The sequence below is a fragment of the Phaseolus vulgaris genome, chromosome 8 (assembly GCF_051622355.1).
Source record: "Phaseolus vulgaris cultivar YP4 chromosome 8, ASM5162235v1, whole genome shotgun sequence".
Lineage (NCBI taxonomy): Eukaryota > Viridiplantae > Streptophyta > Magnoliopsida > Fabales > Fabaceae > Phaseolus > Phaseolus vulgaris.
The window spans coordinates 23495807-23522556 of NC_143505.1; the positions used below are offsets into that span (position 1 = coordinate 23495807).

General features: G+C 32.9%; 1 protein-coding gene across 1 annotated transcript; it reads right to left on the reverse strand.

The window, feature by feature from the left end:
• Positions 1–16485: 16485 nt before the first annotated feature.
• Positions 16486–22138, reverse strand: LOC137826173 (Cox19 family protein (CHCH motif)). The gene is made up of 3 exons (XM_068632045.2): positions 21958–22138; positions 21030–21106; positions 16486–17045 (listed from the first exon to the last, which is right to left on the reverse strand). The coding sequence occupies exons 1-3, from the start codon at positions 22046–22048 to the stop codon at positions 16998–17000; spliced, it is 216 nt and encodes a 71-aa protein (XP_068488146.1). The 5' UTR covers positions 22049–22138; the 3' UTR covers positions 16486–16997.
• Positions 22139–26750: the final 4612 nt, after the last annotated feature.

A 26750-nucleotide genomic window follows, 5' to 3' on the forward strand; every position in this document is an offset into this window, starting at 1 on the left:
TCAGCACCTTGATCAATCTCTCAACTCTTTAGCAATCTCAGAATACTTTGAAAAACTCTTTTATGAAAACTTTGTATCAAGATTCTTAATATATCAAAACTGTTTTTCAGAATATATCTAAGAATATAGTTTGTTATCAAATCTTAAGAAACTCTTAATTGTATTTAAAATAGATTGGTCAAAGCATTTAATGACTGGAGCGTATTCAGTTAAAGCATTTAAAGCTCAATCAAAGAAAACAGTTTTTTCTGTTATGGTTTTAAAACAAACAATCGATTGTTTCCTCGAATCAATCGGTTGTTTTGTTACTTAACAAAATACACCATTCAAAAACAGTTTTCAAACTTTCTCAAAACACCTAAGTGTAAACAATCGGTTGTTTCGACAAAACAATCGGTTGTTTCAACTTAGTTTGAAAATCATTTTGCTTTGTTAAAATTGAGATGCTAATTGCTTTGAGATTTAATCTAAGTGTTGATTACAACATTGAACTACCCCAGAACAAGGCTGAAACCAGCACAGCAGCATCAAGCAAAGCAGAGGCTTCATCATCCTTCAAAGGATTTGGATTCTTCAAAACATTGAACTCCACTTGGTTCAACAGAATTCTCCCTCTATTTGTCTTCACAAATAGAGTAAGAGAGTGGATAAAATAGAACCACAAAGCACACTCAAAGAGCAAGTTTCTGCATAACTAGAAAAGCATAAAACCAGAAAAATTTAAAGTGTGCAAGTGCAGAGTAGCAACAGCAGAATTAAAGCTATTAATACAACCAAGATAACATAAAAGTCCAGCAATACAAATAGATTTTTTTTACAAAAAAATCACCTTTTAATGTGAGGAATATCTTTGCAAAGAGAACCCCAATAGATTCACCCAAAAGAATACTTTGAGATGTTCATTTGGTCATATGAGACACTTACATAAGTTGAGAAGTGGAAACACACATACTCTCTTTATTCTTGAAGAATGCAAATGTATTTTCAAAATCATCGTATAATAGTCCAGACAGACTACTCGATTATAAAAATTATGGCCAAGCCTGATTTGGCTAGACGAATGATTGGATGGGCAATAGAATTGTCCGAGTTTCAGATTCAATATCAGCCAAGGGGGGTAATTAAATCTCAAGCTTTAGCTGATTTTATAGTTGAACTTAGCCCTTGTCTGACCTAGGCTAATGATTCCCAATGAACTTTACATGTAGATGGATCATCCAATAGCAAGTCATGCGGAGCAAGAGTAGTGCTCGAGGGCCCGGCCAGTATTTTCCTTGATAAAGCATTGAAGTTTGATTTTAAAACATTAAACAATCAAGTTGAGTATGAGGTCGTTCTAACGACCTCAGTTTAGCACATGACATGGAAGCTGAGCAGCTTATTTGTAGAAGTGACTTTGAGCTTGTAGTCGAACAGCTTAAAGGAGTCTTTGAAGTCAAAGAATCTCTCTTATCTCTGTTACAAAAATATTATCACCTAGTTCGAAATTTGATATCTAAGTTAAAAAATGTTCAAATTGAACTTATCCGCCGAGAACATAATGCTAAAGCTGACATGCTTTCGCAATTAGCTAGAGTTAGAAAGAAAGGGCTTCATTGGTCGGTCATTTATATAAACCTCGAGAATACCAGTTTCAACATGGAGGAATGCGTGGCAACTGATGGAAAAGCGAACTAGATGACACCCACCGAACAATTTTTAGAAAATGGTGAGTGCGGAGGACAAAAGAAAAGGACAATGAGGCAACAAACCGCTCGGCTTAACCTTATTGGTTTCAATCTTTACCGACAAGGATACACTCAGCCATTGTTGAAATGTATATCACGAGATCAAGTCGACTATGTCATGCCCGAAATACACAAGGTGGTATGTGGAACTCACTTAGGAGCAAGAATAATGGCAGCCAAGGTACTGAGGACAGGATAGTACTAGTCGACCGTGCGAGGTGATTTGCACAAAATTTGTTCAAAAATGCTTAAAGTGTCAAGAATATGACACCTTATCTCACCAGAAACCCGAGAATCTACACTATATTCTTTCTCTATGGCCCTTTGCAAAGTGGGGAATGAACATCATTGGGTATTTCAGCCCAGGCAAAGGACAATGTAAGTTCCTATTGGTTGGAATTGATTATTTTACCAAGTGGATAGAGGTCGAGCCATTAGCGGCCATCACAACACGAAATGTTCAAAATTTCGTATGGAAGAACATCATCAACCATTTTGGGATACCTCATCTCATCATCACTAACAACGGTCGACAATTCATCGACCAGGGATCCGCTGAGTTTTATGAGAATCTCAATATCAAACACATCACCAGTTCAATGGAGCACCATTAAACCAATGAGCAAGTTGAAGCTGCCAATAAAATAATTCTTAATGAATTGAAAAAGAGACTCGACCCAACTAAGGGCAAGTAGACCAAAAAGCACTTTGAAATCCTATGGACTTACAGATGCACACCGCAAGCCACTACTCAAGAAACTCCATACAACTTGACCTATGGTACAGAGGCTATGATTCCATTTGAAGTTGGAAAACCCTTTCTACGACAACAACTAATTGATATAAATATCAATGAAAAGAGTCTATCGATCAGACTCAATCTCATCAAAGATTACAGAGATAAGAGTAAAATAAGATAAGAGGCTTGCAAGATTCGGGCGCCAATAAGATATTATTTGAAGGTAAAGGGAGACTTGGTATGGAGAATGTGCAACGATGCTAGGAAGAACATGGGCAAATTCTCAAGTAATTTGGAATGACCTTTCCGTAGTAAAGACATGGCGACCGATGGAGCTTATTATTTAGAATTTTTTCAGGCAAAATTGTACCGAGAACGTGGAGTGCAACATATCTCAAATTTTATTACAATTAGCATACAATAAATAGTGTACTCTTTCCTCGCTCGATTGTTTTTTCCCTAAGGAGGGTTTTCAACTGAGAATGTTTTAACGAGGCACCTTAAAATTCATATTTGTTATTATTTCAGTTGAACACACACCACATCAATTCTTCTTCTAGAAATGAATATTAGGTCGGTTATGGTAGTTCGCTTAACAATTAGCAACCCTTACTGACAACACAATCACTCGGTTAAGGCAGTTCGCTTAAAAATTAGCAACTTTTATCGACTGAACACTTATTCATTTAAGACGACTTGCTTAACAATTAGCAACCCTTATTGATTATGTACACAATAGTATAAACGTAAGGTCTGGTTTACAAAAGGCTTTTGACTACTTGACATGACTCAACATACAATTTGCTCACATGAAACACCTTAAATCTCACTTTTAATGAAATGAGCCAGAAATTATTACATGGTATAGTGCCCGGACGACATCACCTAACTCTTAGTCATATTACGAAGACAAAGATTACGCCAAACATACATCAGGTTAATAATTGTTCCAATAAAAAAATGTCAAACGTCATTCAGCTAAGGCCTCAAAATTATTAATTGTGGCATCATTCACTCGGTTGAAGTTTCATGCTCTTTATAGAAATTAAATCGATGGCGCTCAGAAAATATTATCGATTGATAAAAGGAAATAAATTGCATAAATGAAAAGAAAATGTAAATTTTCTTTGTCCACATCTCGGACCCAAGATATTTCGCAAAATAAGAGAAACTTACAGATGATCAAACAACTCTTCTAGAGAGCATTAGAAGAGTGTTCGACCTCACTTGATGGTTCACCAAGGTTTTCACCTTGGACTTCAACATCCTCGTCTTTATCACCATCGACCGAAATGAGCTTTCCATCAATGACATTTTTGTCTACATCATAACGGTCGTCCTCAAGAGGGATGCCATGGAAGAAAGCCGTTTGGCGTATACCTTGGTAGAAGCATTGATTGCTAATACGCAAGAGAAAGGATTGGTAGCGCTCTAACTCCTCACTTAGAGTCTTCTATTTGTTAGCAGCATCTGCCTTGACCTTCACTCGATCAATTTTTTCGGCCTGTAACTCTGCTTCCAAGGTCGCCATCTTATTCTTTGCCTCGTCAACTTCAATACTGACTTGGTGATACTTTTCATCTAGCGACCCTATTGCCTCCAAGGTTGCCTTTAATTGTTGATCAAGGATGATCTTGAAGCTTTGATGTCTCCAAATCCATGGTGTTTGATGGAAGGCTAGAGTTTCTGCTTGTGTGGAGTGTAATCCACTCTTTGTTTGAATCTAAAATAGTTTGGAATCAAAACCTTTTTGAAAAATATTGTTTTACGAAGAAGTGGAAAAACAACCTTTGTTTTGTCGTTTCAATAGGTTGTTTATCACTTAGAGGTTTTCGAAAAGGGTTTGAAGCTGTTTGACTTGGTTGACTTTGCAGTCAAACCAATTCAATCGATTGTTTCGTGCATTCAACCGATTGTTTGTTGAAAATTTATAACAAAATTTCTGTTATATTTGCAAATCAGCTTTAAATGTTTTCTAACTTAATAGATTCATGCTTTAAATGTTTTTAACAACTTTTAGAGTATTTAAAGAGGTTGTTATACTCTCTTAAAGTTTGATAACAGTTTTGAGACATTTGAGGGTGTGTGAAAACAGATTTGAGTTTTCAAGATTTGCATTCAAGCTTTTGGGTTTTCTCAAAGAAGTGGAATAGGATTGTTGTAATCTTTTGATTTTATCTTCATCAGGTGTAATCCTTTATGTATCTCTTGTATTTCTGAATACTGGTTGTGTGCCAAAGGAAGTGTGTGATTTGAGGTGTTCAAGGTCACTTCTTTGGTGGTGTGTTTGTAATCTGGATTTTGATTGCATAGTAGATACCCAGTGGTTTCGGGGACTGGATGTAGCTCTTGGTGTAAGAGTGAACCAGTATAAATCTGTTTGTGTGATTCTCTCTTTCCCTGATATCACATGTATCTGTTTTAAGTTGATTTTATTAACTGTTGATAAAAAGAACCGGTTGAATCACAAAAACAATTGGTTGAAGCGCAGAAACAGCCAATTGATTTTCTAGAAATCAACTAAAACAGCTGTGTGCATTGTTTTCCATAGTTTCCTTCTTTGTGATTCTTCATTGGAGGACTCATCAAGTTTTGCCTTCAACATAGCCACCACTCTGGCAGAGTTCCTCTCCAGCTTGTTTTTTATCGTTCGGCTCATCACAATTAATCTCGACACCAGGTGACTTTGTCGAGGTGGCAGCTAGGATGCTCTCTTCCTCAGGCGTCATCGCCACTTTGACACCTTAGGCCAACTGAAGGTTGTCTCCCAACACCGAGGGCAAATGTGAAGAAAACCCTACCTCGGTACGAGGTTGAGGTGCTCTAGCCAAACACCCTCTCTTCTTTAGATTGGCGGGTTGCTCAGTGTTGAAAGGCGGCACCAAATCAGCAATAGGGGTCGATGTTCTCACCCCTATTAGTTCAATTGAACTTTTTTGTCTCTTGGCAGCCTGTCGCCTCAACTGCTTCAACATATTTACAGACTCATGTCAACACGAGACATAATTTCTGCAAATTCGAAAAAAAAATTAAACACCTAGTCAACATATTGAATAAATGTGCAAGTGTATTAAAATGCTACGTACCGGTTAAATCAGCCCATCTTTGGGACGACTCGTACAAAGCTACCAGCTTCCAGGTAGGGAGCCTATTTGAAAGTTGATCAAGTACATCAAAAAATTATTTGTCTTGAAGGGTCATGAAGGACCTCAGCCAGGATACGTATCGCGTTGGCGATTGGGTCCAATGAATGGGAAATTTAGGTTTCCCTTCGAAATTGTAAAAATATAGCTTACCGTTTGACTTAACAAAATTTTTGAAATACCTCTCCTTGAAATGCTTATAGGATGAGGTGAAAGGTGTGAAACGAATGCATGTCAGACGACTTGCTAAAGATAACCAACTCGTAGGTTTAGTTGTCGGGAATTGTAGTAAAAAAGAAATGATTGGGGGGACGATTTCAACCTAAAGGCATCACAAACTAGCCTAAAGGCTTGAAGAGCCGCCCAGGAATTCGGGTGTAGTTGGGTAAGAGCTACGTTGAGGATCCTAAGGACCCCCATGGTAAACTCATTTAATGGAAGGGTTACATGCAAGTCATTAAAAATACAGATATATACAAAGAAAAAACTCTTATGAAGCATTTTCCTGATCATGACAAACCCAATCAGTATGGTTTAAGCTATCGGCTGCAACAACGTCCGAGGGGAAGTCAGGCTTCAAAATAGACATTTTATATAAAAATCCATCTAAAGCGGAAGAACCCCTGAAACAAGTAGGGATGTGTAGGATGCGTGGATCCACCCACTCATAGTTGGGACAATCAGATGGTCGGCTAGCAAGGTCGACCGCCTGATCCGAACAACTCACTTCTCTCACACCATCATATGCGGAGTGAGTACGCTCATAGGGCAAAGAACATAACAGAATGTTAGAAGACCGAACAGAACAAATCATTACTAACCTCTTGGAATGAAAATGTGAATGAGAAGAAACTTGAATAGGACTCGGACAAACTCTTGATAAACTCAATAGTAGAGAAAGTGATAGTAAATGTTGCAATGTTCAATTGCCATTTCTATTTATAGAGAAGAAATAAAGATAGTGTAAAATGCCCACTTATCGACACCGTTAGATTACCTTTCATCCAAGGGCACACAATGCTCCACATTCGAAACGACATGGCCTCACCACCGTTAGATCTCTTTGATCAAACGGTGCACGCTTGAACGACACATTGAAAAGACTCACATCATATCTCTAACAGTGCATTAAATGTTTCCATGTCATGTCTCACCTCGGGGTACCTAAAAGTCATATCTCGACTCTTCAGAAATAAATGTTCCTCGAGCTTGGAGGCAAGTGTATCGGTCGGTACTAGATGATTTAGTCACTCGGTCTTGAAGATCATTCGACCGTATCAAAATACATTTAAGACACTCAATAAATGGCAGCAGTTACAGTTATGGAAACTCCATACGAATCATGATTATGTCCCATCGAATTCGAGTGACACTCCCGAGAAATCAGCTAACACTGATTTTGTGAAGATATTGATTTATTAAAGATATTCTCCAAATATACCTCTATATAATTCAGGAAATATCCCTAGAAATCAGTCAACATTGATATTTGATAGATTCGGTCCACCACAACAAAGGCCCATGATTAAATACTTTAAATAAACCCTCTACAAAGGAGTAAGGTATGTTTTTAATCAATTCTTACTATACATTCTCACCACAGAGTACTTCCTTAATCATCGAAGTACCTTTTTCAGGTCAACCCCAACCGATCACCAACGATTAAAGAAGCAAATTCGAAGTGAGGAGCAAGGGAACGATCAACACATTAACAATTGTACAACCAGTTTCATGTACTATCTAGGCTCACTTTGTCTATACATGTACACAAACCAAAATATAAAGCAGACATAGTTATGAAATATGCACGCCCTTCCACACCAGTACATATCATAAGTAAAACTAGACCATGCACCACTAAGAGAAAAAGTGAATTGATGTTTTAATTATTTTTTTTCACTATTAATAAATCTCAAAATTTTCCAGGATCTACTAAATCAAAATATTTTATTTTATTAAAACAAAAAATATATCAAGAAGTAAAAATAGAATATAAGGGTTAGAGACAATGAAAACTGATTTGAATCTCTCATATAGTACATCCAATTATAATCCACTTGACTTAGAAAGAAAATTTCCTTTATCTTGCAAATTTGGACTACTACAACATCTTACATGCGAAATATGTAATCATACAATGAATTAAACTTCTGCAAGAACTCTCAAGAGTAGCAACTTAAATGTATAAACCTACTACAAACCATACCACACAAAGGTGTAAAATGATTCACAAGAGATTTGGAAAGAAATCACCTAAAGTGAAAGTAATCAAAGTCATTAAATGCCTTAGAAAAAAGAAATTTTTCCCAAAAAGATGTAATACATATGCTTCTTTCATAATCTGAGGTTTTTTCTTGAAGTACAAATATGTGTAATATTAAATGTAATTTTCAAAACAAAGAAAAAACTGGGAAAGCATTTCTAGGATGACTTAATCAAATAGATTTAATGATAATTGATTATATTGGACTTTGTTGTATTTAGAAACACAACTAGAATAAAAGTATTTCACCATCGATAAAATGTGAGTTACATTTATGAGATAGTCGATTATATTTTCATTTAATCTATTATTTTTATCTTAGTTTTGGAAAACTAACAAAAACAACTTAATCTATCATTTCACATAAAAATGATTAACGGCACGTTTATATTTTGAAACTATTTGAAGGTTAATTGATTAATACATTGAATAATTCATTATACCACTTATAATAATTGATTATATTAAATAATTGATTAATTTATGCTAAAAGGCTTTTAAAACATTTTAAAAAAACTATCTAAGTTTAGATAGAGGTTAATGATGAATGTGACATAATAATTTTTAGATGCATAATTCACACTCATTCAACAATGAAAACTATAAACTCTCAATACACAAGTGTCTTTATCATCAAATACATTAAGGTAAAACTAAAACTATAAGTTTTAAACTTCTGCTCAACTTGATCAATTTTGCAACCTTGCAACCGAGGGTTATGATAGAACGAAGATAAAATCTTTTGAAAAGAGAGATGAATAGTTTATTAATGAAAACTATAAAAATATCTAAAAATGAAAATTGTCTCGAAACCATATTTTGAATTTAAGAGTCGATTATTTGAATGAAAGTTGTTAGAATCCTATAATATCCTAAGACAATTTACCTTCAACTAAAGGTGCAAAATGAGTAAAACAATATTAATTGTTTATTTTCCTCCAAAAATAAAACAATATATATATATGATATTTTTTATTGACTTTACTCTACGTATTTTTATTTATAATGAAAAATAAAAGATAGTGTAGTTCTTATTCGAAAATTATTGAGTTGATATTTTTAATTTTAATATTTTAATATTTTTTTCAGTTTTTGTGTACTTTTTATGATTCACTAGGAAGAAGGTACTGAAAATAAAATGACGTTTACAATCATATATATACTCAAGTAGTTATATTTATTCATAATTTTTTTTTAATATAAGATAATGTTTGCGATTATATGAGTATCTAAAATATATTATAATTAATATATATTTTTTAAATAAAAAACACTATATATAAAAAAACCTAAATGATTCTTTAATATATAAAGGTAGTATACACTACACAATTATATTAAAAGAATCAATACAAAACTTTTTCTATTTTCTTTTAGAAAAAGATGATGTGTACTAACATAGTCATATATAATTTTTTTGGAAGTGAAAAGAAGTAATATTGGAATGAAAAACATAACTCTACCATGAAATGGCTGGTGAAGAAAAAAAAAACAAAGACCCAAGTCTTAAAATAAATAAATAAACGCGTATACTATAGAAATTAAAGGTGGCTCCACATGTTAAAAAGGCACCCATATATTTAATGAAACTAAACACCTACATAAGCTTCAGAAAGGAAAAAACAAGTTCAAAACACATACAAAATCAGAATACGACATTAGCTTCAGAAAAAAGAAAAACAAGTTCAAAACACTTAATACAAAATCAGAATACGGGTGCAGCAACCACCCCTTTGCAAAGCACAACAAATATTCATCCATATATCAAATGATACTAAACGGGTAATGCGGACTATTCCACTCTACCGGTCTGTATTTGGTTTGTAAAATACGGGTCGGATTGGTTCGTTGGTATACGGGTTTGCTATTCCATATAAAAAAAATTTTAAAAATTAATAAAACTTTTTAATTCGAAATTTTGAATAAATTTATTTTTTTATTTAGATATATTAGATAAATACAATATTATTCACGTGACACATGCGTAATAAAATGTGAACAAAAATTTTGGAATGTGAAATATGAGGTTGCATGAAGAAAATATGGAGATGCAGAAAAAAAAATTAAAATTTTTAAGTTTGTGGGTCATGCAGGTCAACCCGCCCCGACCTATACTTAGACCGCACGGGCTACCGATTATGCGGGGCGGACCTACGCGAGCTAACAGGTTGGAATAGAAAGCCCGTCTTGTGTTTTTCTAAGTAGACCGCGGCCCGACCCGCATAACTTGCCCTGTTTTGTCATCCCTAAGTGCAACCATGTCTCACAAGTATGGAAGTTTTAGCGGGAAAGCGAGAGGGGGAATCTATTTTAAATGAAAGTAGGTAAGCTAGAATTTCGCCCTCATAAAAAAAAGCAAATTAAGCTAAATAATGTGAATAATGTGAAATATAATTATAGACAATGTAATTTGATAAAATAAAATGACTTATTGGTTAATATATAATGAAAGTTATCTTTTTTCTTTAAAAAAATAACCAATTTGATGGAAGTTGACAAAAGAAAATAAACATTGGTTATCTCTTAACAACGAAGGTTGATCACCATTGACCATAAAAAATATAAGAAGAAAGAAAATTGTAAAAAGACAAATTAAAAGAGAAAGATTGAAGAATATACTTATTCAGATTGAGTATTTTATGGATTAAGGTAAATGTCTCTCTTACTATTATAATGTGTGTAAAAATCATAAATTATAAAAAATTTATAATGTACATTTTTAATTTATGGATGTTATCTTAACTAAAATGTTCAAATTTATGATCTAATTTTTTAATTTTTTGTGAACCATAATTTAAAGATTATGAATAGAAGATTTTTTTAGAATTGCATTACTTCTGAAATTTCCCACCTTTTATATTCAAACATCAAAGTCATAATTTCTCTACTTCTAATCTTTTGGCCGTCACAAATTGAATTACTTTATTTCAAACAAACAGTTAGGTCTCTACTTACAAGGAGAAATTCGTTAACACCTGTACCGGTATGGGCGAGGCCGAGACCCACCTAGCTGCCCAAGGCCAGGTTGACCTGACCGAAACCAGGAGAACTTGGCGAAAATTTGAGAGATTTGGCCGAGATCACGAGGCCGATGACCCACTTGGCCGAGACGGCCGAGACCCTGGGAATTTGGCCGATGGCCGACAGCCGACCCCTATTACCGTTAACGCTCAAACCAATATCAATGAAGTTAATCCATCATTAAGAATTAGGTAATACAACCCTAAGCAGGTATCCATTTCGATAAACGGGCCCAACAAGGTAGGCCCATTAGAATAATATAAATAGCACGCATCCCAATGAGTAAGGTATGTCATTTATTACTATTCACCTGCCTGAGAGCTGACCACCCGCTTTACTGACTTGAGCGTCGGAGTGCCTTCGCAGGTACCCCCACCATCTGGTGTTCACCCGAGACTAGGTGCCGAAGGAGAAGCAGGAGGACGAGAAGAATTCCAACTCATCACCCAGTCACCTGACCGACCGAAGGAAAGAGAAGAAGACTTCAATAGTTCTCTAGGTCTCATCTCCCTAGCAGGAACAACACCTTTTTTTAATTAAAATGTGGGCCATGATCGGATTGTTTAACCTACTTTTTTTTTTTCTTGTGGGAAGCTTCAAAATCATAAAATTATTTTCATAATGCCAAATTACCGAACCTATATTTATGTAGAATGCACGAGGTCGTGGCATTATTAGTATTATTAATTGTTATTATTAATAATATATTATTTCTATTAATAATAAGAATAATTATAATAATCATAATTATTGTAATAATAATAATAATAATAATATGATTGAAATGTTTATATGATGTTAAAGAATTCATGATGAATGAATTAGCTGAGAAGAAAAGAAACTGCACTAGAACGAAAACACGGTGCTATCTTCTGGAAAAACTGAATTTTATGTATGTGTAAAAGTACATTTTACAGGAAAGAAAAGTAATATTTAAATAAGAGTACAAACCCAATAATTGGGTTAAGAAAGAAAACGGTCCAAAGCCCCCACAAAGGTAAATCCAAAATTCTCCCTCAAATTGGGGTGTGAATAGAAGAAACTCCAACCTTGGAAATAAATTTGTTAAAAGTTTCTTTCTCGAGAGCCTCGGTAAATAAATCTGCTAGTTGCCCAAAAGTTCTAATGGGCAGAAGATGGAAGAGACCTTGTTGCAATCTTTCACGAACCATGTAGCAGTCAATATCAATGTGTTTCTGTTCGTGAAAACTGTTATTGTGTGCAATGTCTTGTTGACTGGTTATCACAGTATAGAGTAGCAAAACTTGTAGTGGTAATTTCATGATCTTCTAACAAATAGGAAATCCATTGTATTTCACATGATGTAGAAGCAAGAGCACGATACTCTACCTCTGAAGAAGATTTGGAAACAGTGCTCTGTTTCTTAGTCTTCCAAGAGATCAACGATTCTCCCAGAAATATGCAAAATCCAGTCGTGGATTGTCTAGTCATGAAGCATGAGGTCCAGTCTAGTCACTGAAAGCCTTCAAATGTAGAGTAGAGGACTTGGGAAAAAAAATACCTTGAGCAGGAGATGTTTTGATGTATCGAAGAACTCTTTGCATGGCTTGACAATGATACATAGATGGCCTCTGAATATACTGACTAAGGAACTGCACGACAAAACATATATTTGGTCGTGTGTTAACTAGATATGGCAAACGTCCAATTGTCCTTCTATAGGTAGTGATATCATGTATTTCATCTTCTTGGTTGAAGAGCCTATCGCTTTGTTTTTGCATGGGTGTCGCGACTGGTTTAGCTCCAAGCATGCCAATATTTTTCAAAATGTCGAGAGCGTATTTCCTCTGACAAATGTGGAATCCTTCCCGTGAACGAGCAATCTCTAATCCCAGAAAATACTTCAACTTTCCTAGGTTTTTAATACAAAAGGATGTATTTAAAGATTCTTTTATAATGGTAATGTCATTAATGTTGTTTCCAGCTAAAACCATATTGCCAACATAAATAAGAAGAGAAATTATTTTATTTTTTTTAGTTTTTCTAATAAACAAATAATGGTAAACTTTAGATTGAATAAAGCCAATTGTGAACAGATGTGAAGTTAGTTTCTCATACCACTGTCGACTTGCCTTTTTAGACCATACAACGATTTATCCAAACGACACATCTGATTAGCCCTCTTTGTGTCAACTCTAGGTGGGACCTCCATATAGACTTCTTCATTTAAATCTCCATGTAGGAAAGCATTATCTACATCAAGTTGTTCCAAGAACCAGTCCTTGATAGCAGCCAGCGCAAGGATAACACGTATGGTAGTCAGGTTGGCAACAGGTGAATAGGTGTTAAGAAAGTTGATACCCTCATGTTGTGTATACCCTTTTGCAACCAGTTGGGCTTTGTATCTCTCTATGCTTCCATCAGCTTTTCGTTTGATTTTATACACCCAGTGGGTTTCTTTCCTACAGGGAGATCAACAATATACCATGTGTGGTTTCTTTCTAGCGCCTTGATTTCATCATTCATGGCTTCTTTCCATTTATGTGACTTCACAACTTCCTCATATGTCCTCGGTTCATTTTGAAAAGAGAGAGAGAAAGAGTATAATTAAGTTGAGCCTTTAACAACCTTTTATAGGACAAAACTGAGTTTAGAGGATATCTAACCTTTTTTGTGAAGATACTGTGAGTTGGTGATGATAGTTTTCCAAGTAGGGAGGCATCCTGCGAGTTCTTGTGGATCTCTAAGGTCAAGATCAACAACTTCAGGATTTTCAGCAACTTCTGTGATAGTTTCATTACTGAGAGCGGCTTCGTTATTCCTCACATAGTCATTGTCGAGCATGTGATCAAAGAAGCTTTGATCACTCTCAAAGTTGTTTTGCGAGTCATTATCAAGAATTTTGCAGAAAATATGCTCTTGAAATACAACATTTCTATAAACAAATATTTCTCTAGTATTAGTGTCAATAACCACATAACCCTTGGTTCCATTTTTGAAACCTAAAAAGATGCATTTCTTAGCTTTAGGATCCAATTTATTTCTATTATTTTCAAGAGTAGATGCAAAGCATAGACAACCAAAGATGCGTGAATTATCAAAATTAGGCACAATTTTATACAGCATGGACTTTTATTTTGAATAATAGGGGAAGGTAATTTGTTAATAAGATACACAGAATGAGAAATAGCATAATTCCAAAATACTTTAGGTATTTTTTATTGGAATATAAGATTTCTTGTTACATTTAGAATATGTTGATGCTTCCTCTCAACCACGGAGTTTTGTTGTGGAGTTTTTATGCATGTGGTTTGATGTATAATGTCATGCTTATCATAGAACTCTTTCCAGTGAAACTCTAGCCCATTATCAGATCTTATAACTTTGATATTTTTACTAAATTGATTTTTGAACAAAAGCAACAAAATTCATTAACAAATTTCTGGTTTTAGATTTATTTTTCATAAGATGTGTCTAAGTGAATCTTGTAAAATCATCCACCACAGTAAGAAAGTACCTATGATCGTGTATAAATTGAACACTAAAGGGACCCCAAATGTCAAAATGAATGATATTGAAAGCTTCTTTACAAATACTATTGCTTAAAGGAAAAGGAAGTATGTGTTGTTTAGCTAAATGACAAGGGATACAAACATTGTTTTTATCAAAATGTATATCATCAAATTTCTTACTCAAACATTCAAGATTTTTGCTTGACGAATGCCCAAGTCTACAGTGTCATACGTCAATGTTATTAATGTGTTCAAACAGGTTCTCAGTCTACATGGACAAAACAAAATTTTCCTTTGTTGCACATTGAATCTGGTACAAACCATTATGAATCCTAGCTTGTCTAATCATTTGGATGTACTCATTTCCTGTATATCAAATAAATCACGAGAGAAAGTGAGCTTGTAGTTTAAAGAAGATGCAAAACTATGTATAGAAAGAATGTTCAGAGTAAATTCTAGTATATACAAAACATTGTGTATCATGAATTCTCTTAACAAAAGAACAATTCTTGCACATCTTGTTATAACATGAGTATTATTAGGTAATCGTGATCTTATTGGCTTTATCTCGTGATGACTTAGGAAAAGAGTAAGATCACATGAAACATGGTCTGTGGCACCAATGTCCAAGATCCAAAAATTTGTGCATACTTTACCTTTCTCATAAGTTTGAATAGAGGATTCATTACCTTTCTCAAAAGTTTGAATAGAGGATTTCTCATTTCCATTTGATTTTTCTTTTTCGTTGGAGAATTGCAATATATCACCTATTTTTCGCAATTGCTCAGTGCTCAACGAATTCACTATTTGATCGTTAGTATACTTATCTTGAGGTGATTTTTTTTCAGCAACTTCTTCCACCCTTTCCACTACGTTGGCAACATAAATGTTCCTCTGTTGTTTCATCTACGATGGATATCTATGCTTGGAATAACATTCATCTGATGTATGATTCATTTTATTGCAATATGAACATTGCTTACCATAGTTTTTACCTCTTCCTCTTTCATAATTCTTCCATCCAGTATTACCACCATTTTGATAATTGGACGTTTGTGTTTGTTGGCTTGTGTTATTGATCAAAACCTTTGTTTCTAAAACCGATGCTTCATGGAATTGTTTTCCTTGCCTTTCTTGATGTAAAATTAAAGAGAAAACACGATTGATGTTAGGAAGTGGTTCAAGAAGAAGAATCTGCGTCTTTACATTGTTATACACTTCACCAAGACCCTTCAGAAAACACATGACTCTTTCTGATTCTCTCCATTCAAGAATGGCTCTGGAAAGTTTGCAGGAACATTTGTTGTTGCATGTGCAAACAGGTATGGGCCGCAGAGAATCTAGTTCCCACAAGATCTTGGATTCAATGTAGTATTCCGTTATGCTTCTTTCACCCTGTTTGATTGAATTCACTTCCTGTAGAATATCGAATATGCGAAAATGGTTACTCTTGGAGAATCTTTCTCTCAATTCTTCCTATAAATATTTGGCATTGTCTATGTAGACGGTGCTTCGAGCGATTTAAGCACTCAAGGTTCGTATAATCCACTATATGACCATGACATTGACAAATCAAGGCTTCCTAGAGATGTAGGAGGAGTAAGTCGTGAACACTTTTTCCTAATTAAAATGAGCGGGCCATGATCGGATTGTTTAGCCTACCTTTTTGTTTATTATGTCAGAATCATAATTCTTTTTCCGATGCCAAATTATAAAGCCTACATTTATGCAGAATGGGCACAAGGTCACCATGTTACTATGCTTCCGCTGTGTTGTTCCAATTTTTAATGTAATTGGATTGAAATGATGATACCCACCATTTTACAATATGTATATTGTATATGTATATATATTTCACACAGATTATATTAATTTTGAAAGATTGGTAATCATCAAAGTGATCAAATTTTATTTCAATTATCTTTAAAAAAATTATAAGTTAATTGAAGTTTATTATTATAAGGCATATATGGATCACCAAAAGACTGATTAATTGTTCCTATAATTAATGGACATGACTATTGTAGTGAATATACATTATTTATATACCCATAATAAATATTTCTAATTAATGCATGCCTTACCAAATAATGTTAATATTATCATCCAAAAAAGAGGGTTTTTGACCATGATGAGGTTATTTTTTTTGCTATTTACCAAAATGGAGTCTGTTTAAAAAAAATTACAAATATAGGCAAGTCGTGCCAATTCGGCATGACTTCATATGCACAAATCGTCCCAATTAAACACGACTCTGTCATGTCATACTGAAGTCGTGCCAACTTGGCACGACTTTTGCCCTGTCATACTGAAGTCGTGCCAACATTGGTGCTCACCAATTAACCTAAATTTTCTTGCTATAATTTAACAAACTTTAACACATTTCAATGCATTTTGCTCTAGTGGCCCTGTGAAACAAGTGCAGTAAAAAGAAAGAAAAAGGAACCTAACTAAGAATTGAGACAAAAAGGGCCTAGTGTAGAATACCATTGTACACATTTATTGGAACATCATCTCGTAGCAGCTTCAGAAAGTTTCATAACCTCAGTGCTATAATAGGTGAACCAGTGATCCTGGTGAAGTCTTGACTTTGTTTTCTATGATACAATCAGTAAAATCCTGGCCAGGGTTTCATGAAAAGAAGGACCGATTTTTATTTCGTTCCAATCGTGCTTCCCTCTGTTAAAACAAGGTGAAGGAACTGGTCAAAAACATTTCAAGTGGCATTATCACGCAATGGTTAATACAATGAAAATTAATTTTAGAAACAATATTTGATCTGAGTTAGTCAGTACATGTATGTCAAAGAAAACAGAGCGGAAGACTTGACCATAGTTCCAATGTATTCATGGTTATAAGTGCAGTTAATACGATTATATCACAACAAATGCAACAATGCAAAGCTGAACAAATACAGAACGAAATTCATTGCATCCTTAAGAGAGATTTACGACAACTTAATTTATGCGATGCCTTGTGTCAAACATTTATTTTTATATCTCGTGTAACCAAATGGAAACATGCATGCAATCTGAAATTCATAATAAGAATAAAACAGCTAACAAACCTTTTCTCACTAGGTGAAATTGGCTATATCGACCAACTGATACCATAATATTCTATCATAAAACATGTGTAGAATGAGAACACAACACAGGAGATAATGATAAAGAATCCAAAATGACAGTAATATGGTTTCTTAACTAATAAGAATCATTATGAGACTGTGGATAGGAGGGATCATTGATTAGATCGGGTCGAGTTCACGACAATCTTGAACACAAACTAACAAAATTGATCGGGTTCAGATAATAGATGATAACCTGATCCCATAATAATCAATTTGAGTTGTCATTGGAGTAAATATTCAAACAATAAATAAAAAGGAAATCTGGAAGAAGAAAACCACAAAGAATAGGAAACAATTTTGACAATCATAAAAGTTGAAAGAACACTGGTATCTTATATCAAAAGTTGGATCTTGAAAAGATTAGAGAAATAAAGTTGAAGATTAAAGATAATTAGATATCTATCAAGTGCTTTTGTTATTTTAACGTGGTTGGCTGGGTGCCAATTTTCCAAACACAACCGATTACTTCTACTTCATACATTTTGAAATTGATTCACCCCATTAACCCAACTTAATTAAATAATTTTAGTTCCGGTTAGGTTGGTCAGGTGACCTCATGATCATTCCTAGTTGGAATGTCCTTCATTGTTATCTGTCTTCTCATAAGGCTTTTGTGATTGGCATTGACCAACATTTTCTAAGGCGTAAGAACAAAAGAAAACCAATCAAATTTACACATGGCAAAAAAAATTTACTGCTGTAAAGAGACCTTCTGATATGCGCCTCCTGAAGAGATGATAAAACGAAATAGAGAAAACACAGGGAGGGTCCCTTAATCTGTCTTATTCAACGATTATCTACACAAGCATCCGCTTACAAAGGAAATGTCTTCCTTTCTCATAGGGCATTCCCTGTCACAACAACTATTCTCCTTATCTTAACACCCCTCAGGATAAGAATATATAGACTTTCAAAAAGTCTCAACCCCAACAACTAACTACTTTTATTCTTAAATTTCTTCCTATAATACACTTTCCAACCTCTCTCATTACTTCACTGTCTATAACCTTCATAAACTGAATATTATATAAAATGAAGAAAACTGACCATCTACATTATAGGTTTAATAAGATTTATCTGATATTATCAATAACAATGTAACAGTAATGGATTATGGCATCAACATGAATAGAAACTGGTTCAACTTTGAAATGAATATTTTGACATTGAAATTGCAACAATATCAAGAATTTTCCCTATAAGATGAGTAATAAATAGTGTTTGCAGAAGAAGAAGAAGAAGAAGAAGAGATGCAATGGTTCCCAAGGAAGGTATATCGAGCTCTAACTCAATTTTGAAATTTAGGGGCAAACTAAGAAGGGGATTTGAGTAGGGGGATTAAAAGTGTCAAACTGTAAAGATAAAGAGAAACATTGAGCTGAAACCGTGCGTTTCTATAACAGCTCGAGTGATTTATTTATATTGAGAGAAACAAATCAATACAATAAAATATAGGAGATTTGGTATCATCTGATAAAAATGATATGATCGTAGAATAACATAAACATGATCTTGATATATTTTATGACAAAAGTATTATATAGATAAGATCCTATTATCTGTAATTATAAAGATACGATCCTTATTTCTGCAATTATAAAAGAAGAAAGAAGGAAAGCAAATAATCTTATCAGTAGTAACTATCACCAAGATCACCCTCCCCCTCTCTCCTCCATGAAAGCTTCTAATACAAATTAATGTCATTCACTCAAATGTTGTAGTACTCTATTGTAGCCTTTCTAGTACTTAGTTGTTGAAATAAAAAGCTCTATCTCCATCATACACACTAACCATTTGTAGTTTGTCAATTGATCGTAGAACATACTAATCAAAGAGCTAATCCAGAAAAGGTTGTTTGCTATGGAGATTGATTAGAAAATAACCAAGAAAGTTACATGATAATGACTTCAATGGTCAATTAAGTGAAAAACATAAAATTATTTTAGAATGACAGGCTACGGAAATCGAGAACAACTCTTGATGCTTTAGCAAGTACAAATAGTGTACAATGTGAAGAGCGTACCTTAAAAAAGACGGGAGAGTACACATGAAAAATAGGAAAACTTAGGTAACAATTGGGACGCAGACAAACAACCAGTACTCTTTGATTCCACCTTTTTTATTGGGACCAAAAGGGTAACTGCAGAGCATGAGGCTCCCTTCAAGTGGTGTTTGGGAAAGGAAAATGTACATAGCCTTAACCCCCGTATGTAGAGAAGCTGTTAATAGGATTTTAACCTCTGACCTCTAGGTCACAAAGAAGGAACTTTACTGTTATGCTAACACTGCCCATTTTTAGTGAAATCAAAATGGTACTTTTTTAACTTTATGTCCTGTTCAGTATTATTTTAAAATGCCCAAACATAAAACAAACCTTGTATATTCCATCTCGTTCTGAGCTGCCTATTTAGGTAGCAATGGATTATGTTTACACCAGTGTTGGTTGTACTATTTCTTCAGTGGAGTGGACGATGCAGTTAGAAGTACATCTAAAACCATCATTCAAACCCTACATGACTGTGGTTTAAAAGAAGCATAGCCTTAAGAGGTAAGTTTCCCACTCATTTTGATCAAATGTTTACTGCAGATTCCCAAACCCCACAAGATTTGGTTTAAAAGAAGCAAAAACCTTATGATGTAATTTTCCTACTAATTGTAATTAAAATCATGTTTATTACAGATTACCTAGTGCCATAGAGAAGTACACTCTAAAGTAACAGATTTAGCCACCAATGCATTATTTTCACTAAAACACCATGTTACAATCTACTCCCACTAAAGATTAATCATAGTAAACCAGCCCCAAAAATCACATTAAAACAATGAATCAGTAAAAACAATAATGACCCAACCCAACCAGATAACAATTATCACATCATAAAATTTTGCACAGCTAGAAGAGGTTATTATGATTCAAATGATAATATTTGGTAAAAAGCTATTACATGTGATTTGTAAATCACAAACATTGAATAACATGATGTTTTCAAAACCTCTTTTTGTATTATATATATGCAATGTCATTAGTTTCATTATTTGATCTGACAAGGCTCTACTGCAAATTGACCATTTGATGTAAAGATTGACTGATTGAACTTTACGTGGCTAGCTCAGCCAGGTTGCTCTAAAGCTAAGACACCACGGAAACTAATATTTTTTCCATGGAAACTAATACTTTTTCCATAGAAACTAATATTTTTTCCCTGTGTTTCTGAGGGAACCGACAAATATTTATTAAGCCCAGTAAACATTCTGAAAGAAGTATGGAGAAAGAGAGAACATGGACAAAGGAAGGAGTGGTTATGCTCAAGAACTGAACAATTCTGTGCAGACAGAAAACCAAAAATGACAGACTTCTTGTTTTGTTAACCAGCATCTCATTTCATCTAAAATTATTTTAGAATGACAGACTTCAGGCAGAGATACACAGTTCATCTAAAAACACTTAATCCTCCTAGAATCCATATAACCACTTCCAAAATATTCAAAATGTAAAACAGTACAATAAACGAAGATGCTAAAATTTTTGTTACCTCTTTTTTCTTGCACTCCTTGTAAACATCAAAATGTTCTTGACATTTACTCTTATCAGAGTTAAATTCTTCTAAACCTGAAAACGTTTAAAAAACAATGTAAGATACAGTGATAATTGGCTGAATAGCTCAAGGTCAGTATTAGTTATGATCCCATAAAGGAAATGTGCAACATTCAAAATAACCATATAACTATGAACTGTCACTCCTTAGGTATACCAACAAACAACACTTGCTCTGGTCAAACATTTACTCAACATTTATGCTTAATTCAGCCACCAATCAAAAGAAGGCATTCATTTGAATAAAGAGTATGATATGAAAGCTCAAGAACACAACCTAATATATTAGGAAGGCCCAAAATCCTTGATCTCGAATAATGTTATAAAAGAACAAAAACCAATATAGTTTAGCAAACAAATTCTATAAAGTGCGGCATGGTTCATCCAATATATTTAGCATAGAAAAAATGAAGCCTCTAAAGTCTGTCACATTACACAGAGGAATAGTTAAGAGGATGATAAATTATGTTGATGGAGATTAAGTTTATTTTCAACAATATTTAATTTTCTATTTCATCTCCATGTCAACTAAACTAAATGTTCTTACCCAGAAGCTTTAAATCCTTCAATTTTATTTTTCTTCTTTTTCTTTCTCTCATCTTTGAAAAGATAACTACTTGAATTCCACTTGACTCAATCCACTAATTCCCAACAGAAATTACCAAAACGGTAAAACCTAAATTATTTAAAAAACATACATTTCTGAGGTATGGAAAATACCCACATATATCAGAAAGCTAAAACATTCTTGGGCCATTCAAATTCAATTAGAATATCAATCATGAGAAACCGTAGCCTGTTCAATTTGAAAAATAAAAGTTAAAAAAAGAAACGGATGAAGGAGGAGAGCAACAAGAGTAACTGACATTTGAGAGAAGCGGTGTATTGCGGAAAACACTGAGAATCGGAGATTCTAGCAGCACTGGGATATGGAGGTGTTGAACCTTTCGACGCCATCACCGTTGGGGCAACCTAACTGAACTTCGACTTCACACTGTAACAGAGTTCTGCAAATTTTAATATAGTATAATATTTTTACTAAAATCAACAACAAAAAGATATTTTAAATATGAATGTTAACTAATATTATGGAAACTTCTTCTCTATCACTCCAACAAGAAAATATATAAATATGAAAATTCTATACTATTTGTTCCAAAGAATTTGTGATGGAAATTTTTTTTTTTTTAAATTTCTAAAAAATAAGATTATATACTAAAAGTAGAGGTTTATCATGTTTCCGTTTGACTTATCAAAAGTAAGTTAGGCTAGGTTTAATTTATATATTTTTTATTTTTTAAAATTTCAAAGTACATACTAAAAAAGCTTAACTAGGTAATATTTGTAAATTTTTAATTGATATCATTATTATTCTTATGTTAATTTATTTCATCCTAATCAATAATTAAAATTTAATTTGCAAATATGTATAGTTTAAATTTAAGATAAATACTATTGCGTATTTGAAAATGTCAATCAATCTATTAAATTACTATTGATCTATTTTGTCAATTTTAAAAATCCCCTCAAGCACTGCTTTATTTATTGTTCTAAAAATATATAAAAAAAATTATTGAGCAAAATGTTTATGTATTTAAGAAGGTAGTAAAGCAAGTTTAAAATATAAGTGTATTTTATAAAGAATCATGGTGATTATGTACATACACCAATTCTTAAATAAAATACATAATTTTTAAAGGACTCGTAAAAAATCATGCTAAGTATCTCCGTTTATACACGAAATATAACTTTGAGGTATAAAATTTCTATTTAATTCAAACACAAAAATAAATAAAATTATATTTGAAGTCCTATATCTTTTCGTCAATCTTTACCATCTTGAAAATATTAATAGTAATAGAGGAGAATGATTGTGATCTTTCTACATTTGTCCAATATAAGCCTATGAGTGCATATATGACAATCTGTTTTCGGAAACAATAATTTTAATCATGTAATTTATTTTTGACATGCGAGAGAATAAAGATTTTGATACCTAACACTTTAAATCAATTAAAATAGAGTTTAAAAATATTTGAATTTTAAGTAATTTTAATTAATTAGATCATCATTTTAATCAATTTGTTTTCCTAACAAATTTAAAAATATTTTAACAAATTAAAACATATTTTAATATATTAAAGGATGACTAAAAATCTTAAAGAACTCAAAAAAAACACTTTAAAGGATTTTTAACTTAGGAAATTATCAAATCAAGTTAAAGGAAGCACTGACAAGGTGGATTAAAATCACAAATTACAACACAAACTCAAGATCAAACACAACATGAACATTTTTTATACTTGTACCATCACCAACATTGCATATTGTGGTTCAAAGCATCAAATCTTTAAACTTTTATGTCAACACCTATTTCATTTGTCACATTGATTCAAGAAATAGATCTTTAAGCTACTAATAACTTTAGTCAATTGTAAAAGTAAATAAGCTACTAATAACTTTAGTCAATTGTAAAACTAAATAAGTTTCTTGTGAGAACGTTGATTTGTTTTTGCTAACTTGATTCAATTTTATTTGGTTAGTTTATTTTCTTTGAAAAAAATAGGTATAATGTCAATATCATCATCTCTTTCACTTTCTCCTCAACCCGCAATGTATAAAGTAGAAATTGAAAATCTAAAAAACAAAGAGCCATGGAAGATAAAGCAATGGAAAAAAAAAGAAGGCAAAATGAATGAGCAAAAAGGAGGTCATCCATAACACCCTCTTTATTATGGAAGCATCAATGAAAGGGATTGGAAAATTCAACATAAGAGGCATGACTCCTTGGGCTACAAGGAACAGAAGTAACATTTAAAGTTTCCAAAACCCTGTGGCACTAGTGATAAGAAATCATATCTAGAGTGAAAAGTAAAAGTGGCAAAGTTTTTTAATGTATTTAGTATAGATGAGGACCAATAAATTCAAATAGCTTCTCTGGAATTTTACGAGTATGCCAATATATGGCAGAGAAAAAAAATATGGAACATTGGGCAAAACAAGAGACCTCCTGTGATCTCTTGGGATGATTTAGAAAGTTCCTTGCATGTTAGATTTGTTCCTTCTTATTACAAGAATGAACTCATTTTGAAGCTCCAACGAATTCAATAAGAACTAAGAAGTGTGGATGAATATTTTAAAAACTTAAAAGCAATTATGATGAAATCCAACTTAAATGATGAAATAAGAACTAAGAATCTTCGATGAATATTTTAAAAACTTAAAAGAAATTATGATGAAATCCAACTTAAATGATGAAATAAGAACTAAGAAGCTTGGATGAATATTTTAAAAACTTAAAAGAAATTATGATGAAATCCAACTTAAATGATGAAAATTTAGATGTTAAATTGACTAGACTCATGAGTGGACTTAATAGAGAAATTCGAGATGTAAGAGAGACATAAAAGTATGTTTCCTTAGAGAAGTTAATTCATCAATCTATCAAAGTTGAGAGTCAACTTAAAAGAAAAGAAAAAATTAAACGTGTTCATGGAAACTCTTACTACAACTCCAATTGGAAGGATATAAACCATAATAAGTATGATAAAAATTCTTCAAAATTCTATAAAGATGCCACTCACTATAATAAATCTAAGGACCATAAACCTTCCACATTTTTACTTTCTTTTACTTCTCAACACTCAAGTTCTTTAAAATGTTTTAGATTTTTTACTCATGGTCATTAAGCTTTTGAGTGTCCAAATAAGAAAACAGTGATTTTAATTCTAGTCTTCCCTCCCCTTCTAGTTCATCGTCTTCGTCTCCTTCCTCTAGTGATAGTGAGGTTGGAATACCATATGAGCATGATTTTCTCATTGTTAGACATTTGTTAGGGCAAGTTCAAAAAGATTTTGATGATACGCAAGGACAAAACATTTTTCATATTATATGCCATGGAAAACTATGTTGCCTAATGGGGAAATCAATAGATTTTATCTATTATTCCTCATGCGAAACCATACAAGTTATAATATTCAAGTGAGGATAGTGATTTTTTTTTAAAAATAGACAAGTCATCATAAACTTTGCAATAGGAAAATACAAAGATGAGGTATTATGTGATGTTGTGCCTATGAAAGCTACACATATGTTGCTTGATAGATCATGACAATTTTATACATTTTTTTTACTTGGTGGTGTTATGAACAAACTTTCTTTTGAACATAAAGGCCCCCAGATACTTTGAAATCTTTATCCCTAGGGAAGTTAATGAGGATCACTATAAAATTAGATTAACAAGATTTAATAGAAAAGGGTTAGATGCAAATAGCATGAATCATAGTGTTATGATAATTATCCTTATCCTTGAAAAGCATAGAAGTTGGCACATGTGCACAGATTGTCGTAAAATCAATTATATAACTATTAAGTATAAACAACCAATATCAAAACTTAATGACTTGCATAGATCTCATATTTTCGAAAATTCACTTGAAAAGCATATACAATCAAATTAGAATAAAAGAAGGTGATGAATGAAAAATCACTATCAAGAACAAGTTTTGACCATATGATTGGTTGTTTGTGCCATTTGTCCTTATCAATGCTCCAAGCACCTTTATGAGACAAATACATCATGTGCTTCGTCCTTTTATCATAAATTTTATTGTTTATTTTGATTTATAGCTTGACCATGATGAACACATTGATCATATTATATTGGTGCTTGAAACCCTTTGGAAACAAACTTTATATGCTAATAAGGAAAAAAAAATTGGAATGTATGAAGTAGTTTTCCTATGCATAATAAGTTCTAAAGTTGTACATGTGGATGAGGAAAAGATAAAAGCAATAAGGAATTGGCCAACTCCTAGAAATATTAGTGAAGTTAGAAGTTTTCATGGGTTGACTAGTTTTCTATAGGTGTTTTTCAAAAGACTTTAGTGCTATTGAATGCAATAGTTAAGAAGGATGTGGTGCTTAGTTGGGAAAATATCAAGAAAAGGCTTTAAGAGATCTCAAATAACACTTTATCAATGCACTGATATTAACATTCTCAATTTTTTTAAGTCATTTTGAAATTAAGTGTGATGCTTCAAATGTGGAATTAGGGTGGTCTTAGTTCAAGAAGGAAATACCTTAACTTACTTTAGTGAAAATCTTAATTGTGTTTACATTATTTACTCAACTTAATAAAGAACTCTATGCTCTTTTTATGACTTTGTAGAATTGGCAACACTATCTTTAGTCTTAGAAAATTATGATACATTTGATCATGAATCTCTTAAATATTTAAAAGGAAAATACAAACTTAACAAGAGACATGTTAACATCTAAAATGTTTTTTTTTAGTAAAATCATAAAACATTAAGAATAAAAAAACATCGTAGGAAGTTATAAGTAAATGAATGTTACTAACAAGTGGGAATAATAAGATTTCTCTTTTATCCTCTCATTTTCTCCTTAAGAATTTCATAAAAAAAGAATCAAGATAGGGGATAGAATTCATTAAACAATTTCCTTAAGTTATCAAACGTATACAAGATAAAATAAACATAGTATCAAATGGTCTTTTTAAGAAGATGTACCTTGTTTAACTCTATTTAAACAAAAAAATTGAACTTTGATCATATAAGACAATTGTATCCTATTTATGATCATTCCTCTCTTATTTCTCATCAGTGTTCATGGGATTCACACAAAAGATATTTTAATC

Bases quoted from the DNA above. Each gene is read 5' to 3' on its own strand.
- LOC137826173 (XM_068632045.2), bottom strand. From the start codon at position 22,048: ATGGCGTCGAAAGGTTCAACACCTCCATATCCCAGTGCTGCTAGAATC. The intron at 21,107-21,957 runs GTCAGTTACTCT...AAACGTTTTCAG, and splicing joins ATACACCGCTTCTCTCAAAT to GTTTAGAAGAATTTAACTCT. The intron at 17,046-21,029 runs GTAACAAAAATT...TTGTTTTAACAG, and splicing joins AGGAGTGCAAGAAAAAAGAG to AGGGAAGCACGATTGGAACG.